Source organism: Pygocentrus nattereri, chromosome 9 (genome assembly GCF_015220715.1).
Source record: "Pygocentrus nattereri isolate fPygNat1 chromosome 9, fPygNat1.pri, whole genome shotgun sequence".
NCBI classification, from domain to species: domain Eukaryota; kingdom Metazoa; phylum Chordata; class Actinopteri; order Characiformes; family Serrasalmidae; genus Pygocentrus; species Pygocentrus nattereri.
In genome coordinates, this window is record NC_051219.1 from 4231939 (window position 1) to 4248807 (window position 16869).

The 16869-nt window shown below is 37.7% G+C and overlaps 1 protein-coding gene across 1 annotated transcript in view; it reads left to right on the forward strand.

Moving 5' to 3' along the window:
• Positions 1 to 2215: 2215 nt before the first annotated feature.
• The window catches only part of LOC108443466, a 48434-nt gene continuing 33780 nt past the window's right edge, over positions 2216 to 16869 (forward strand). The window contains exons 1-11 of the mRNA XM_037541230.1: positions 2216 to 2318; positions 5282 to 5433; positions 5812 to 5886; positions 6259 to 8041; positions 8779 to 8949; positions 10371 to 10547; positions 10731 to 10904; positions 12274 to 12447; positions 12541 to 12660; positions 13370 to 13543; positions 14720 to 14893. Of these exons, the coding sequence (XP_037397127.1) occupies positions 5301 to 5433; positions 5812 to 5886; positions 6259 to 8041; positions 8779 to 8949; positions 10371 to 10547; positions 10731 to 10904; positions 12274 to 12447; positions 12541 to 12660; positions 13370 to 13543; positions 14720 to 14893 (3155 nt within the window). The 5' untranslated portion in view covers positions 2216 to 2318; positions 5282 to 5300. The remainder of the gene's footprint in view (positions 2319 to 5281; positions 5434 to 5811; positions 5887 to 6258; positions 8042 to 8778; positions 8950 to 10370; positions 10548 to 10730; positions 10905 to 12273; positions 12448 to 12540; positions 12661 to 13369; positions 13544 to 14719; positions 14894 to 16869) is intronic.

A 16869-nucleotide genomic window follows, 5' to 3' on the forward strand; every position in this document is an offset into this window, starting at 1 on the left:
TTTCTTGTCGTCACTCTGATTTAACAGCCTTTAACAGCAGCCATCGGCTATCATTGGTCAATCGAAATGCTTCTGTCCAGTGACAGGCTGTTTTTTTATTCTTTTTTAGTAGTTGGTGCTGTATATTAATTGTAAAATCTCATCCTCTGTTTACATACATGGTAGTGTTTTGCTCTCGGGTGTAGACCAAAGGAGTATGGGTTTACCTTTTGAGTCTTCCTCTCATGTGTTCTTCCTCTTGCTCATAGGTATTTTTGCTTTCCACGGTCACCGTGGACAATGCTCACTGGGTCTTGGGTCCAGATTTTCTGTAAACCTGCTCTACGACAACACCTGTTGTAAACACCTAAATACATAAATTTTGACTTGATTTTTTGATCTATTATTTTTGGCCCGTTTTTCTTTTCCTCCTGTAGTTAACTGCTCATGAACTAACAGACACTTATATATCAAATATCAAAATTATTCTGAATGGACAGGTTCAAGGTTCAGTTTTTTGTCATATCAAAATTTATATCTGAAGCACTTTCCCATTCCGTAGTCAACACAAACAGCATATACCACCAATTCCAGACAAGCAGCAGTGCATCCAGACTACACACAAAATCACAGAAGTATGGACTTAAGTCATATGCCTTGGACTCGAGTCCGACCTGAGTCGCGAATTTGATGACTTTAGACTCATCGCGAGAGAGTCGAGAAAGATTTGGGACTCAACTTTGACATCAACATCAGTGACTCTGACTCAGACTTGAGTGTCATGACTCAGAAAGACTCAAGATCCAAAGTGTAAGAAAAATGGAGACTCTGTCTGCAAACCGGACTCTACATAGTTGATTACTTTTCATATGAATAAATTTGCTTCCTGCAGTAAATTGAATGCACAGCAATGTCATCAGGTGTCTCTTACTTTGCTTAGGCATATTTTATTTCCGAAGACAAGCCAAGCATTAGAGCTCAAGATGCCTCCATAAGCTGGAAACAAGTGAAGCACCAACAGCATCAATGCGCCCTCATCCGGCTGACGGTTATTTTTTATTTGCCAACTTCTTGTTAGTATTTGTGATTCCACCTTAAGCATTGCAGCGGTTCGGTGCTGGAACATAACTCCTGGACCATTTAAGGTGGAATGGAAAATTGAAATAAGAAGCTTCAGCTTCATATATTCACGATCATGTTGCTGTCTTTTCTATAAACTTTGTTCAACTCGGTCATTTTGGTTTCTGTTGTCACCAAAATTCAATTCAAACTAGCGGTTGTGTTTAGTTGGCTGACCTAGTTTTTATTTCAATTCTGTGTGCCCGATGTTCCCAAAAATCATCATTGTTGTAACATATATATTTTTTACAATTAAGTTCTGTAGTATTTTTCATATGTAGTGCAATATTCTTTGTGCATACCGGTATGCCTGTAATGTATCTGCGCACCATGGAATTTGTATTTTAGTTGAAAGAATAATAATCATAAAAAACCGTAGGGGAAATAAAAAAAATTATATACAGTCATACACTGCTAATGTGCTGGGAGTAAAATTCTATAGTATTGTTACCATTATTTAGTGTTATGGCCTTAAATTAACTGAAGAATGCAGGCTGACCTGTTTAAGACTCAAAGGGTCTTGGGACTTGACTCAGGACTTCAGTGTGAAGACTTACTTGTTACCTGCAACTTAGCGACATGTTTCCATCTCAAAATTACAGAGAAAAAGGGTAAAGTCACTAAACGTATGCAGTGGTAAGACAGCAGGGTGTTGCAAGATGTGAACCAGTGTTGCAGGAAGTTAAGTGATATGTTTCTCAATGTTAGGTTGGCAGAGACCGAATTTATTGTAACTACATATACCTCTTTGAAACTCTTCTCTAGACATTAGTGTCTTGGCATGCACTGAATTCGGGTGCACTACCAGTGTTGTTTATTTAATATTGTGCAGCTTATTTAGTCTTTTAGCAGTGCACAATAAGTTCTCTGGACTAAAAATAAGTTGCACTCAGCATTTCTTCCCTAACACTTGTTAAGGAAATTAATTGCCTTAATGGTAGCAGAGTTCTTGTCAAGTATTACACAAGTCTCTAGGGACAGAGTTCCTGTCAATTTCAGCCCACTCCTAAATGAACTTTGAACATGCCTCAATGTTGCAATAACATGGGGCAGTCGCGAAGCTTACGTTATTAATCACAGCTATAAACTGATAAGGTTCTTATATCAGACTGACCTTTGAGATTGCCTGGAGTTTCGGCGACGTTCTCAGCACAACCCATTCTGAACAGGATGTATTATGGGATTATGGAGGAACATAAACTACATTTGGAGAGAAAATAGTGAGTATGTTATTGCACTGTGTAACAAATGTATATTATGCATATATCACTGAATATTATGTGCACTGAATGTCCCTTAGGTGGAGCGATAGCATCCGGGGGCAAGAGCAAGACATCTTTACTGCTAAGAGTAAAGATAAGAATGTAGTGTTTACTGTATTTTTATGTATTAGAGTAAATGTTGTAAAATGAGGACCTGTATAATTGGGAAGGGGGACTTATGTAACAGACATTTATGCACTCTATATGGGTTATGGAAAGGTTATGTGCAGTGAATGTCCCTTTAGTGGTGCCACAGCACTGACAAGAGGTGGCAAAAAGTAAAAAAACATTTTCATCTATCGTTTTGTCCAATTTCTGTTTCTTGGTTTACTAAGAATTATGGTTCAGGTAAGCAAGTCCTCCATGAAGCTGGTTCCACACTGTCTGTAATGGAAACTAGATGTATGTACTGTAAGTGCTGGTTTGTTGTATGGAACAACAATCAATTCTGAAATAGTTAGCTAATAAGTTGAAATAAGAAAGCACATCATTGGTCTTGATGGATAACTGCAAAAGACTTTTCAGGTCTGAGTCTGAGGCAAGACTGAGACTGGGACACTTTGAGTCTGAGTCAAAACCAAGACTTTTAGTACTCAAGTCTGAGTCAAGACCGAGACCAGGAGTGGCCAAGACTGAGATGCCTGGTAGCCACTGAATAAACAGAGAAAGGACTTGTTAAAACTGTTTATTCTGTTTTTTTTATATATTTTATTAAGATTGTATTGATATTCAATAGTAATTTAGCTTCTAGTTACCTTAGACGGAGACATACACATTAGCCAGAGACAAGACTGAGTCCCAGTGAGGTCAAGACCAAGACGAGGCCGAAACTGCTCGATTATGGTCCCAAGACCACAGTATCACAACACTTTTGTAATTCAATCTCACTATATGTTTGTCCGTAGCCAATCCCGAAAAGGACTGAAAATGACTTAATTTAGAGCAGTGTTACTACTGTGATCATTTACTTGAGTACAAGTATTAATAAAGGAAGTTACTGAAGTAAGAGTAAATAAAGAGTATATTTATTGAAAAATTACTGGAAGATTTTTGAGTTACTTGGTTGGTTCTTAACCACAATTTGAAAAATAATGACTTGGCTATACCACTGGAAATGATAATTGGAGTTGGCTTGGCTAGATCACCGAAAATGACCTCATTGAAATGCATTATATTCCATGAGAAAAACAGTTTTGTGTCCTAAGACTGATCACAGTATGCTGTACTAGTGGACAGTATTTAAGGCACGATGTTTGCATTCAATTGCACGCAATTCATGACTAAATACTGTTATAACATTTTCTAATTGATCTGTTTCAAAAAAAGTCATCTGGATTCCCTGAAAACCTATGCTATAATTTATTACTATTTAACTTTTTTGGCCTTTTGGATACTTGATAATTGGCTAAATTATGTAATTAATAATATAACATTTAGCCACAGGCCTAGAGTTCATTAGCTATACTTGCTAACTAACAAGCACTTTCAATAAGACTTATATGCAACATCATTCAGGTTTAATAAATAGCTGTTATACTTTCGTACTATCACTTTACAACAGCAAAGTAAAAGAGGAACATAGATAACCTCTTATAAGGGTAGGTGTTGATTTGTGAAATGTGAAGATCCCAGTTTTCTTTAGTTTATTTGAATATAATTGAAGATGACTAGTTGTATTCCTGATGAAAGTGTGGTAACACTTATGAAGCACTACTTGAACTTGTTTATGAAGCAATACTTGAACATTTATTAAGTGCTTATGTCGGTTCTCGCAACCTGACATAAGATGTTTTATGAAATAAATGACATTGTACTGACATAATATGAATAAACCTTGAACATATGTACAGCACTAAACATATTTAAACCCTATACATAACTATATATGTCAGCATTCTTAAGACGACATTGTATTAATATCAGGTTAAATATGCCTGGAAACCACCCCCTCTTCCTTCCATGGCATAGATAAGATGATTGATGCAATTATGTATAGGGTTAGATTCAACAGGTCTAGCAGTAATCATGCCTGGGTGTGGCCAGAGAAACTGAACCCAATGGTCAATTAAATTTGGTCAACTGGTTGATTTAGTAGCTAAATGGGCAATTACTTTTTCATATAGGGCTAGGTAGGGCTGAACAAAATGTGCCTCCTGTTGTACATTTCCAAGATTAATATACATTGCAAATGCATATTTATACATACATACTGTTGCCAGGTTTAAGTACTGATGAATCCTTCATCTTTGGACTGTCTTCTTCAGTCAAAAGCTTGGAAATATTTAGTGTTTGGGTGTGGATACTGCAGGCATTGTCTCTGTTTGGAGCTCTGTAGTGCTGCTGCGATGTGGCATATAGGTTTAAATTGAGTTTATTCTCAGTTTAAACTAGTTTAAGCTGCTTTATTAAAAACACAGTTCAGGGGAAATTCAAAACAGATTTTACCTTCCATATTAGTGCAGATTTTATTAATCTTTCAGCACAATGAGCAAAGTCCAGCTTTAAAAGATAAGGTTGCTACATTAAGTGATCCACGGCACCCGGGGAGCAGTTGGGGGTTAGGTGTCTTGCTCAAAGACACCTCAGTCATGGACTGTCGGCCCTGGGGATCGAACCGGCAACCTTCTAGTCACAGGGCCAGATCCCTAACCTCCAGCCCACGACTGCCCCGATAAGGCAGACCTTTAAGTTTTAATTATTAATGACCTAAAGTTTCTATAATGTCCTCAGTATAAACAATATGAGTACCTCTGTCTGGAAAAGCTCCATTTTATGCTACATGTGTACTTCAACATGTATAAGTGCAATATAAACACAGCAAGAAACTGAATCTGACCAGTGAGCTGAATCTGTTTAAGAAATAATTAAATGCAAACTTTTTCTTGAGCAATAATATTCTTATTATTATGTTCAATGTTTAGAGGAATGCCTGATTAGAAGATGGAGGCTTCCACTCCAGCACACACCAATGCTGTCCAGACTAGCATCACAGCTCAGCCAGGAGGAACTGTCTGTGCTCCAGTGCTTCATGGAAATCTATTTCAAGGACAAGTTGTATTTAACTTACATGGAGGTATGCGATGCACCATGAAACCAATTAAGAAGTGAATCTGTTTGTACTGTTGTACATGTAAAGTTGTATCTAAGCTGTATGCATATCCTCCCATACCCTGCAGTAAATTAACAATGAACACCTTACCACTCACGACTTTCCTTTTTAATTGCACACAATTTACTGATGTTTAAATATGACCACAGAAATATGTCTGAGCTGCACATCAAATGAACAGCAGTAACATGTTCATAAAACCATGCCCTTTCTTGGGCAATGTGTCCCACTTAATGTCTTTGGGGTCCTTCCTCTTTGACAACTTATCAGCTTATTAGCTTTATGTAACATCTAATATGCATTTAATAACTGTGTTCTAATTAAAACGTGGTTTCCCTACAGCTCATGAAGCTTCCAGTGCTAATACCAGCACAGCTCAAGCTGGGAGCTCTGTTGCTTGTGCTGAACTCAGTGAAGGTAATGTGTGGCATCACTATACTGAACTGTGCATTCTTTTAATAGCAATAAATGTAAGATTTTTCTTTCTTGTCTTTAAATGTGCATGGATTATTCAACAAAATCTGGCATTCTTCACAATAAACAAAAATAAATACAAAATTAGTTGTGTTTCTAGAAGTTAAAGATGATCTAAGGTCTAATGAGATGATCTAAGAAAGAAATACACTATTTGGTGAACCTAATTCATATATATTTTAAAAATTGGTAAATCTTCTACGAATGCTGTATCTCAGCTGCCAGCTTGCACACTGCATACCTGAAATTTCTTGGTAAAAATACAAACAGATTCCAAGAATATTTCGACTTTTTTTCTTTTCTTCTGTTTTCCAGACCTGATCACTAAGCAAAAACAAGAACACAAATCCAAATTGCAAATGAAATTCCAGAAAATTAATGAAGGATTTTTCAAGCAAGGACACACAACACATCTAAATGAGATCTACATAGAACTGTACATCACAGAGGGTGGGAGTGGAGAGGTCAACAATGAACATGAGGTGAGACAGATTGAAATATCCAGGAGACAGCCAACAGAGGAGACACCCATCCAATGTAATGACATCTTCAAATCGTCACCAGAACAAGACAAAGTCATCCGAACTGTGCTCACAAGAGGAGTTGCTGGAATTGGAAAAACAGTCTCTGTGCAGAAGTTCATTCTGGACTGGATTGATGGAATAGCAAATCAGGACATCACCTTCATATTTCCACTTCCTTTTAGGGAGATGAATTTAATGAAGGGGAAGAAGCTCAGTCTGATCAATCTTCTTCAATGCATTTTCCCAGAAATAGAAATACTAACATTAATTGACTATGTTAAAAACAAAGTCATATTCATCTTAGATGGTCTAGATGAATATCGACTTCCTCTAGATTTCCAGAACAATGAAAGCTTGTTTGATGTAAGAGAATCAACGTCAGTAGATGTCCTGCTGACAAATCTCATCAAGGGGAATCTGCTTCCTTCTGCTCTCCTCTGGATAACCACTCGACCAGCAGCAGCTAATCAGATTCCTTCTGAATGTGTTGACCAGGTAACAGAGATTCGAGGTTTCAGTGATCCTCAAAAGGATGAATACTTCAGGAAAAGGATCAGTGATCAGAGCATTGCTGAAAAAATTATTACACACATACAGTCATCAAGAAGCCTCTACATCATGTGCCACATACCGGTCTTCTGCTGGATTTCAGCCACTGTTCTAGAGAAGATGTTAGGTGAAACAGAGAGCAGGGAGATTCCCAAGACTCTGACACAGCTGTTCACACAGTTCATGGTCTTTCAAACTAAGCATGGGAGTCAGAAGTACCAAGGAACATGTGTGATTGATCCTCACCAGACTAGAGAGAGTATTCTGGCACTGGGGAAACTGGCATTCCAGCAGCTACAGAAAGGCAACCTGATCTTTTATGAGGAAGACATCCGAGAATGTGGCATTAATGTCAGAGAAATGTCAGTGCACTCAGGAATGTACACACAAATTTTCAGAGAAGAATTTGAGCTAGATCAAGTGTTTACCTTTGTGCATCTGAGCATTCAGGAATTTTTTGCAGCTTTGTATGCATTTCTCTCCTTCATCCTCAACAACGAAAATATCTTGAAACAAAAAGTCACTGGAATCCACGGTCTTTTCAGCAAATCTAATATGACAACACTTCTCAAGAATGCTGTGGACAAAGCCTTACAGAGTGAGAATGGACACCTGGATCTTTTTCTCCGCTTCCTTCTGGGGCTCTCACTGGAGACCAATCAGACACTCTTACGAGGACTGCTGCCACAGACAGCAACCAGTTCTCACAGGACCAATGAAATAATCAAGTACATCAAGAGGAAGATAAGGGAGAATCCATCTCCAGAGAAATCCATCAACCTTTTTCACTGTCTGAATGAACTGAATGATCACTCTCTAGTACAGGAAGTACAAACATACTTAAATACAAGAGTTTATGGTCGTCTCAGTGGAGCTAAACTCTCTCCTGCTCAGTGGTCAGCTCTGGTGTTTGTGTTACTGAACTCAGAAGAGGAGTTGGATGAGTTTAACCTAAGAAAATATAACAAATCAGATGAATGTCTTCTGAGACTTCTGCCAGTAGTGAAAGCATCCAGAAAAGCAGAGTGAGCATTTTTAGTTATACATTTGACTCCATAATTATTGGTACCTTTGGTAAAGTAGGGTAAAAAAGGACATGAATAAAATATCTTTGTGGTAAATTAGTTCAATCTAACACAGAGCTTTAGAGATGTCTTATGTTTAACCCCTGAAATGGCCAAGGCCTACTGACAGGCCCAATTTTTTATTACACTTTTATAATGTAATGTTTTATAATCTATAAAGTATAGCTCAACCAGTTTGCTGTAAAATCCCTGTAGTTACTGAATAATAAACCTCAATATGTAAATAGCCTCTGATTTTAAGGGGTTAACTGAAGGAAATTTAGTTAAACATATGTCACATTATGGGAAAACTCTACATTTAATATCTTGTTTTGCTAACATAGTAGCAACAAATTCTCACATGATGCTTGTTGAGTCTGAGACCACTCTTTAATATAGAATCTCTCCCTACCCTCCATGGTCTATTAAGCTCTTCTCTTCTCAATCTTGTGTCTCTTGGTCATTGGGACATTTTTTGTGGATTTAAAAGAATTTTAATTAAGACAATATTGATCACAATTGTTTCTCATTACTCGTCAGTGGTTGTCACGCTTACGTCAATAGACGAAATGCATTAATTGAGAAATAGCATTCCTTAAAATTTAGTTTTGCTTTCGTTTTTGTGTATCATTTTTGTAAATGTGTGTATATGTGTACGTGTGTGTTTGATATGGGGGTGTTCTGAATTTCTCTCCCAGGTTGTGTGAGTGTAATCTCACAGAGGAAAGCTGTGTGACTCTGGCCTCAGCTCTCAGTTCAAACTCAAATCTGAGAAAGTTGGACCTGAGTAAGAACAACCTGAAAGACTCAGGAGTGAAGCTGCTCTCTTCTAGCCTCAAGAGTCCAGAGTGTAAACTGCAAATACTGAGGTGAGATAATGATTTGCTTATAGTGGATCAACTGCACAATGTTTGATTGCTTATTTGATTGCCTTTGACCTAAGGTTTTTAATTATATATTTATGGTTGTAACATAATTTATATAAAAAAACTCAACATATCACCCATGACCCATCAAGAGGGGTGACTCCCCCTTAAATGTATTTGTTAAACATATCTGCTTGTACATTTGTAGCTTTCTATGACATTTTTCTTTAAGATTTTGATTTTAATACTGTAAAAAAGATGTATGATGCTTTATTGTTGGATCTACTTATTTGTTTTGTGTCAGCATTAAAGAATTGATGTAGGTCTAACTCTTTCATAGTCCCTTAGTTCGAGGCATCAAGTAAGTAAGAGTGCAAACAACAAAGTACTAGGTAATTTCTTTGGGTTAATATAATATTTTGGTGAGCCCCAGGAGGGTTTAACTAAATTAGTATTAAAATGCCAAATGGCTGCCACTTAGCAATTTTTCTGGTTTTTGCTTACTTTTCACAGAAATGGGAGTTTACTGTGAAATTTGCTGTGTAAATATTTTCCACCTTGTTACTCCAAATAATGTGCCAGTTATATGATATTTTATTACAAACTTCGTATCTACAACCTAGTCATTGCAGTTTAATGTAGTTGGATTTAAAACTTTCTTTGTATTTTCTTGGTGCTTTCCAACACATTCCCCAAAATAATTACCTAGTACTTTAAGGTTTATGCCTGGTTAATAGGTAGAAGTGTACTGAAAAGAAAGCATTCCCTGAATGTGTTTAGGGTGAAGTGTGAAGATTTTTTGTTTTCTTTCTGTAGGGTATAAAACATTTTCATTTGCATTTGTATGCTAATTACTTTGCTTATCTTTTATTTTGCATTTTTATTGTGGTACAATTTTGCATACAAATGCTAAACATGACAGTCAAGGAAGGAATGCTGTTACTCTACAACTATTAAAGATAGAGATGTTCATACAAGGCTACATCCCTTCTAAATGGAATATCATAGAAAAAACACATTTTATGATCTATCCCATAATGTTTCAAATAATATAAAATTATATAAATCATGTGCAATAAGATGCCCTGCGATGGACTGGCGACCTGTCCAGGGTGTATTCTGCCTTCCGCCCAATGACCGCTGGGATAGGCTCCAGCAAACCCCCCCACGACCCTGAGGGAGAAGTGGCTTAGAAAATGTGTGTGTGTATGTGCAATAAGAGATTGTTGATCTTATATTGCACATTATTTAGAAACATATTATTGTTAATATTGAGATGCTTAATATTCGTTGTGTCTTATTAGTTAAATCATGAGTATTATATAATAATTAGTATTATTTATTAATTAGGCTGCTGCTGAATTACTGTTTGAGAGTTTTTGTATAGTTGACTATAAATATGAGGATTTGCGCTCCTTCTGCAGTCTGGAAAGCTGCAGCTTTACATGTGAAGGTTGGATTGCTCTGGTTAAGGCTCTGAAATCAAACCCCTCATCATACCTGAGAGAGCTGAATCTGAGCAACAATAAACCAGAAGAGTCAGGAGTAAAGGAGCTCTCTTATCTACTAGAGGATCCTCAGTGTAAACTGGAGAAACTACAGTGAGTCATGAACATTTAGGATTGATACACTAATTCAGTAATAAACACACTAACATACACAACAACTGTCAAGACACGCAGTTTCATATCAGAGCTACCAAAAAATATTTATCTCCCAAGAAAATTGGGATAACTTAAATGTGTGTTAATCTGTATGTTTGAGAGGATCTTACCTTTCTACAGACTGCAAAACTGCAGTATTACAGGGGAAGCCTTTGCTGCTCTGGTTAAATCTCTGAAGTCAAACCCTTCATACCTGAGAGAACTGAATCTGAACTGGAATAATATAAGTGACTTAGGAGTGAATGAGTTCTCCAATCTACTGAAGAATCCACAATGTCAACTGGAAAAACTTCTGTGAGTTATGCATTTGCATACATATAGTACTATGGCAAAGGTTTAGGCACTTGAAAATTAGAATTTAAAAAGCTTTTCAACAGTTGAGAATCTTTTAATGGGAACTTATCTTTTTAAAGCCTGAACAAGACATCAATGCTCAAAATGCATTACGTTTCAATTTGACCTCACCAAAATTAAAAGCACCATTAGAGTAAGATAAACAAAACCTTCAAGTGTGATCAAGTCTTTCAAAATGGTTAACAGTACTCACAGTATTTCCGGGAGTCAGAGTTTGGTGGGGGAAGAGGAGGGGATAAGCAGTTGCAATGCTACCACAATATTGTGTGATCGAAGCCCTGGAAAAGGTGGGCTCCTATAAAGCCAGAGGAACAATAGGTGTCTCCTGGTAGCCTGTGGTGCTATCCGGTTAGCATTACACCTTCATTGCACTCAGAGGAACCACAAGTGTTTCCCTGATAGCTTGTTCCACTATCTTAGTGGCATGATGGTCCATGACAGCACACACCAAGTTAAACTTGTGTTACAGTACTTAAATTAGCAAATGCTAACCTCTCATGTTAATGTGCTGCTGTTGCTGCTAAAACTACTGAGTGGAGCTCAACATGGATACAAGCTGCATGAGATAACTGTAATGTTAACCCAGTTTTTTTTCTTTTAACTCCTTCACTTGGGCATCAAAATGCTACAGGTATGAATAGAATCTGTCTGCTCACCATATAGTTCCAACAAGGCCGTTAGTAGGTCTTGTTGGATCTAAAACATTAAAAATAAAAGAACTGGCAAAATGCAAAAGTGATGTCGCCTGTAATTCTCTTATCATTTCTTTCCTCCTTCTGCTAGTCCTGTTCCTCTCTTATCCCCTGCCCCAAATCAATAAGAAGAAAGGAGGTATAAATAAACAGTTAATTAGTCCTATAAAATAACCAGAAATAAAACAGCCACAGAGGTTGTTTGACCTACCACATGGTACTAGGTACAATTCACATAAACATGAATAAAAAACTCAATGCCTTATACCAAAGAGGGTACACTTCTCACAGTTTGGCCTATACAGCACCATATGAATCTCTATGAACTTGTATACTTATATTGCTTTTCTTTTCAACATTAATATATGCATATTTTCTGTCTTCATTTTACATTCGGTCTTTTAAGGAGTAATTCTGTGGATTAAACTCTGTTTCTATCCTTTGAATTGTGTTCAAATTTCATGATGAACAGAATTAATTGCAATTCTTGATCCATTAAATTCCATACAAAGTTAAAAATGTTTTTCCTTTTTCTATAAATTTTTGGATAAACAAAAAAAAAACAATGATATGTAAGTTTTGACCTGTAAGAGTATTTTTTCATCTTCTCTCTACAGGCTGGAATTCTGCAATATTACAGAGGCAGGCTGTTGGGCTCTGGTCAAAGCTCTAAAATCAAACCCTTCAAACCTTAGAGAGCTGAATCTAAAGTACAATAAACTAGGAGAGGAAGGAATAAAGAAGCTCACTGATCTGCTGGAGGATCCCCACTATAAACTAAAGAAGCTACTGTGTGTGACTGAATAACTGTCTGTTTGCACATAATACATGATGAAGCACAGGAGAATACACAGATTCAAATGTTTTACTGTATTTATCAACAGCCTATGTAACCCACTGCACCTGCAAGAACTAGATCTGGGTGGCAATAAACTAGGACACTCAGGAGTGAAGCAGTTGTCTCACCTACTGGAGGATCCACAATGCAAACTTGAAAAACTACAGTGAGTTGTTAGCTACTTGTTTTTTATATTTTATTTATATTTTTTGCCAAACAAAGTAAGTAACACAGACTATGCCAGTAAAGTTATTTAAGAAAGAACATCTGAAGAAACTAAAGGAAGGCAAAAGAAAAAGAAAAAAACCCTTAATATCCTTAAGACATCATGAACCTCTGTGTAAATTGGCAGAATCTGATTAAGATTAAACACTAGTAAATATCCCTTAAATTTAAATACTTTACTATGGTTGAGTATCTTTGGCAATATTGCACAACTCACTTTTGGTACCACTGCAAAACATCAGAATGCATTTCTATCCAAAAGCCCTGAGCATCAACCTTATCCCCTCATCAGGATTTTCTTTATCCTTTTTTGTTATGTCACTCAAATTTTTGAGTAATATGACAGCAATGTTCCAGTCTCTTTACAACAAAAAACAATCTGCAAGTGTTTCTGGGTCACCTCAAGTTCACTATCCAGACCAATTAATTTCTTAATTACTGTTGTACCTTTCTGCCCTCCATTGCTTACTATGATAAATGTGTTGACCTAACCTGCTCTTCCTTAAGCTGTGGAATGAGTTTTCTTTTTCTATGCTTGCATGTTTACCCTAGCTTATCATCAACACAAACATCATTCTTTTGTGTTTATACAACTGTGTGCCTATGTGTGAGATTGTATTTTCTTTGATCTATGATCATTTCTCTCCAAGGTTGGTTAATTGTGATCTCACAGAGGAAAGCTGTGCAGCTCTGGCCTCAGTTCTTGGCTCAGAGTCCTCAAATCTGAAACATCTGATTCTGAGTTTCAATCAACTGGAGGATTCCGGAGTAAAGCTGCTCTCTGCTGGACTTGAGAATCCACACTGTAAACTGGAAACACTGCGGTGGGTTCATTACTTTCTCACCACTGATGCAAATCTCCCTCACAGGAATGCACATAAAAGAGTTGTATTTGTGGAAAACATTTTAACAAGGCTTGTGCATTGTGTTAACACAGTCATAATTTGGGGCTTAACAATTATGGTTGGGGCAAAGCTTGGACCTAGTTTAAAAATCTCTTACCATGTATTATAACACAACCAGGTTAGCCTGCTTCTTTGCTTCTAAATGTAAATATTGTCACAACCATTTGAAATATGAATAAACTTCAAAATATATGCTAATCTAGTGAAGCTAAGCTTCATACAATATGGCAAATGCAATACAATGTGTCATACATCTCAGTGAAATACTGGGTCTGATCTCTTATATCCCCATTACATTTTACTTCATCAGTCCACAGTATTTCCAAAATGTATCTGGCTCATCTAGTTGTTGTTTTACATATTTCACATGTTGTGTTTTGTAATGAAGTAAAAAAATAGACATGGAGATCATATTGACACAAGGTATACTACAAAGTAGAACAGTGCATCTGTGTCATCTAACCTTCATGCCAGTATTTTGTTGTCATAAGAATTTGTCTTTCTGGCCAGTGTATGGGGGCAGTCGTGGGCTGGAGGTTAGGGATCTGGCCCTGTAACCAAAAGGTTGCCGGTTCGATCCCCAGGGCCGACAGTCCATGACTGTGGTGTCCTTGAGCAAGACACCTAACCCCCAACTGCTCCCCAGGCACCGTGGATAGGGCTGCCCACCGCTCGGGCAAGTGTGCTCACTGCCCCCTAGTGTGTGTGTTCACTAGTGTGTATGTGGTGTTTCACTTCATGGATGGGTTAAATGTGGAGGTGGAATTTCCCCAGTTGTGGGATCAAAAAAGTATCACTTATATAAGCAGTTCTATCCGAGGGTTCTCTTCATCTTCCATTTCTTGTCTTGACTTCCACAGTTTCTGTTACCCTTTTCTTAATGATATTTCAGATTTTTTTCATTTTCATTTTCATTCATTTTCAAATTTTCTAGTCTGTAGTATATAACATTTTAAACAAGACAACAAAACTGTGTGCATGTGTGTGTGTCTGTTTGTGTGTGTGTGTGTGTGTGTGTGTGAGAGAGAGAGAGAGAGAGAGAGAGAGAGAGAGAGAGATTACATGGTTTCTAGTATATTACAATTTCTCTTGCAGGCTATTTCACTGTAATCTGAGAGAGAAAAGCTGTGCAGTTCTGGCCTCAGTTCTCAGCTCAAACACCTCAAGGTTGAAAACGCTGATTCTGAGTTACAATAAACTGCAGAATTCAGGAGTGAAACTACTTTCTGCTGGACTGGAGAATCCACACTGTAAACTGGTGTGCCTTGAGTAAGATCATCTCACTATACAGATGCATACAGTAATCTTTAAAATACATCTGTGTTTATGTGTGTGTGTGTGTGTGTGTGTGTGTATAAGAAATATCACTACACATCAAGTGTCATTAATTGGATATTATGTTTTTAATAAGTCACTAACAGCTCTTTATTTATGTATGAATACAATTAATTAAGCATTAGGCATCATTTACTTACTGATTGTGTAATTTAAAATTAGTGATTGACTACACTTTTAATTAACAGTTGTGTTTGTTACCGTGTACTAACCGGTGCTCATTACACTGATATGGACTGACACACCTGTTTACTCAAGTAAATAATTAATCTGGGAACTAGCTAGTGATTATGAGTGAGTCTGGTTATTTTATCTATTAAGTCATCTACTGATTTATCAACCCCATCCTTCATCTCCACATATTCAGTTGCGTCACTGTGCTCAGAGCTGTCTTTGCATTTTGACCATTAATGAAGGTTTATATTACTTAACCATGTGTGGCCCTCCAAGTGAAGTGATGGTCTTCACTACTATATTACAACCCCAAATCCAATGAAGTTGGTACGTTGTGTAAATCATAACTAAAAACAGAATACGATGATCTGCAAATCCTTTTCAACCTATATTCAATTGAATTCACTACAAAGACAAGATATTTAATGTTCAAACGGATAAACTTTATTGTTTTTTGCAAATATTCACTCATTTTGAATTTGATGCCTGCAACACGTTCCAAAGAAGTTGGGACAGGGGCGTGTTTCCCACTGTGTTACATCACCTTTCCTTTTAACAACACTCAATAAGCATTGGGGAACTAAGGACACTAATTGTTGAAGCTTTGTAGGTGGAATTCTTTCCCATTCTTGCTTGATGTACAACTTCAGTTACTCAACATTCTGGGGTCTTCGTTGTCATTCATATTGCGCCACACATTTTCAATAGGAGACAGGTCTGGACTGCAGGCAGTACCCGCACTCTTTTACTACGAAGCCACACTGTTCTAACACGTGCAGAATGTGGCTTGGCATTGTCTTGCTGAAATAAGCAGGATGTCCCTGAAAAAGACGTTGCTTGGATGGCAGCAGATGTTGCTCCAAAACCTGTATGTACCTTTCAGCATTAATGGTGCCTTCACAGATGTGCAAGTTACCCCTGCCATGGGCACTAACACACCCCCATACCATCAGAGATGCTGGCTTTTGAACTTTGCGCTGATAAAAATCCAGACAGTCCTTTTCCTCTTTGGCCTGGAGGACATGACGTCCATCATTTCCAAAAAACAGTTTGAAATGTGGACTCGTCAGACCACAGGACACTTTTCCACTTTGCGTCAGTCCATCTCAGATGAGCTCGGCCCAGAGAAGCCGGCGGCGTTTCTGGGTGCTGTTGATATGTGGCTTTCGCTTTGCATAGCAGAGATTTAACTTGCACTTGTAGACGGAGCGACGAACTGAGTTCACTGACAGTGGTTTTCTGAAGTGTTCCTGAGCCCATGTGGGAATATGCGTTACAGAATGATGTCGGTTTTTAATGCAGTGCTGCCTGAGGGGTCGAAGGTCACGGGCATTCAATGTTGGTTTTCTGCCTTGCTGCTTACTTGCAGAGATTTCTCCAGATTCTCTGAATCTTTTGATGATATTATGGACTGTATGAAATCCCTAAATTTCTTGCAATTGCACATTGAGAAATGTTGTTCTTAAACTGTTGGACACGCAGTTGTTCAAAAAGTGGTGAACCTCGCCCCATCCTTACTTGTGAACGACTGAGCCTTTTAGGGATGCTCCCTTTATAACCAATCATGATACTGACCTGTTTCCAATTAATGCCTAGTTCACACTACACAACTGTTTTTTGTAGATCGCCGACAGAAACCTGTGGTCGGAGGCAAATCGGTGATCACTTGGCGCTTGCTCAGTTGTGTAGTGTGAACGGTGTGAAAGACACTCGCCAAGCCGTCGCTGAATGGTCTC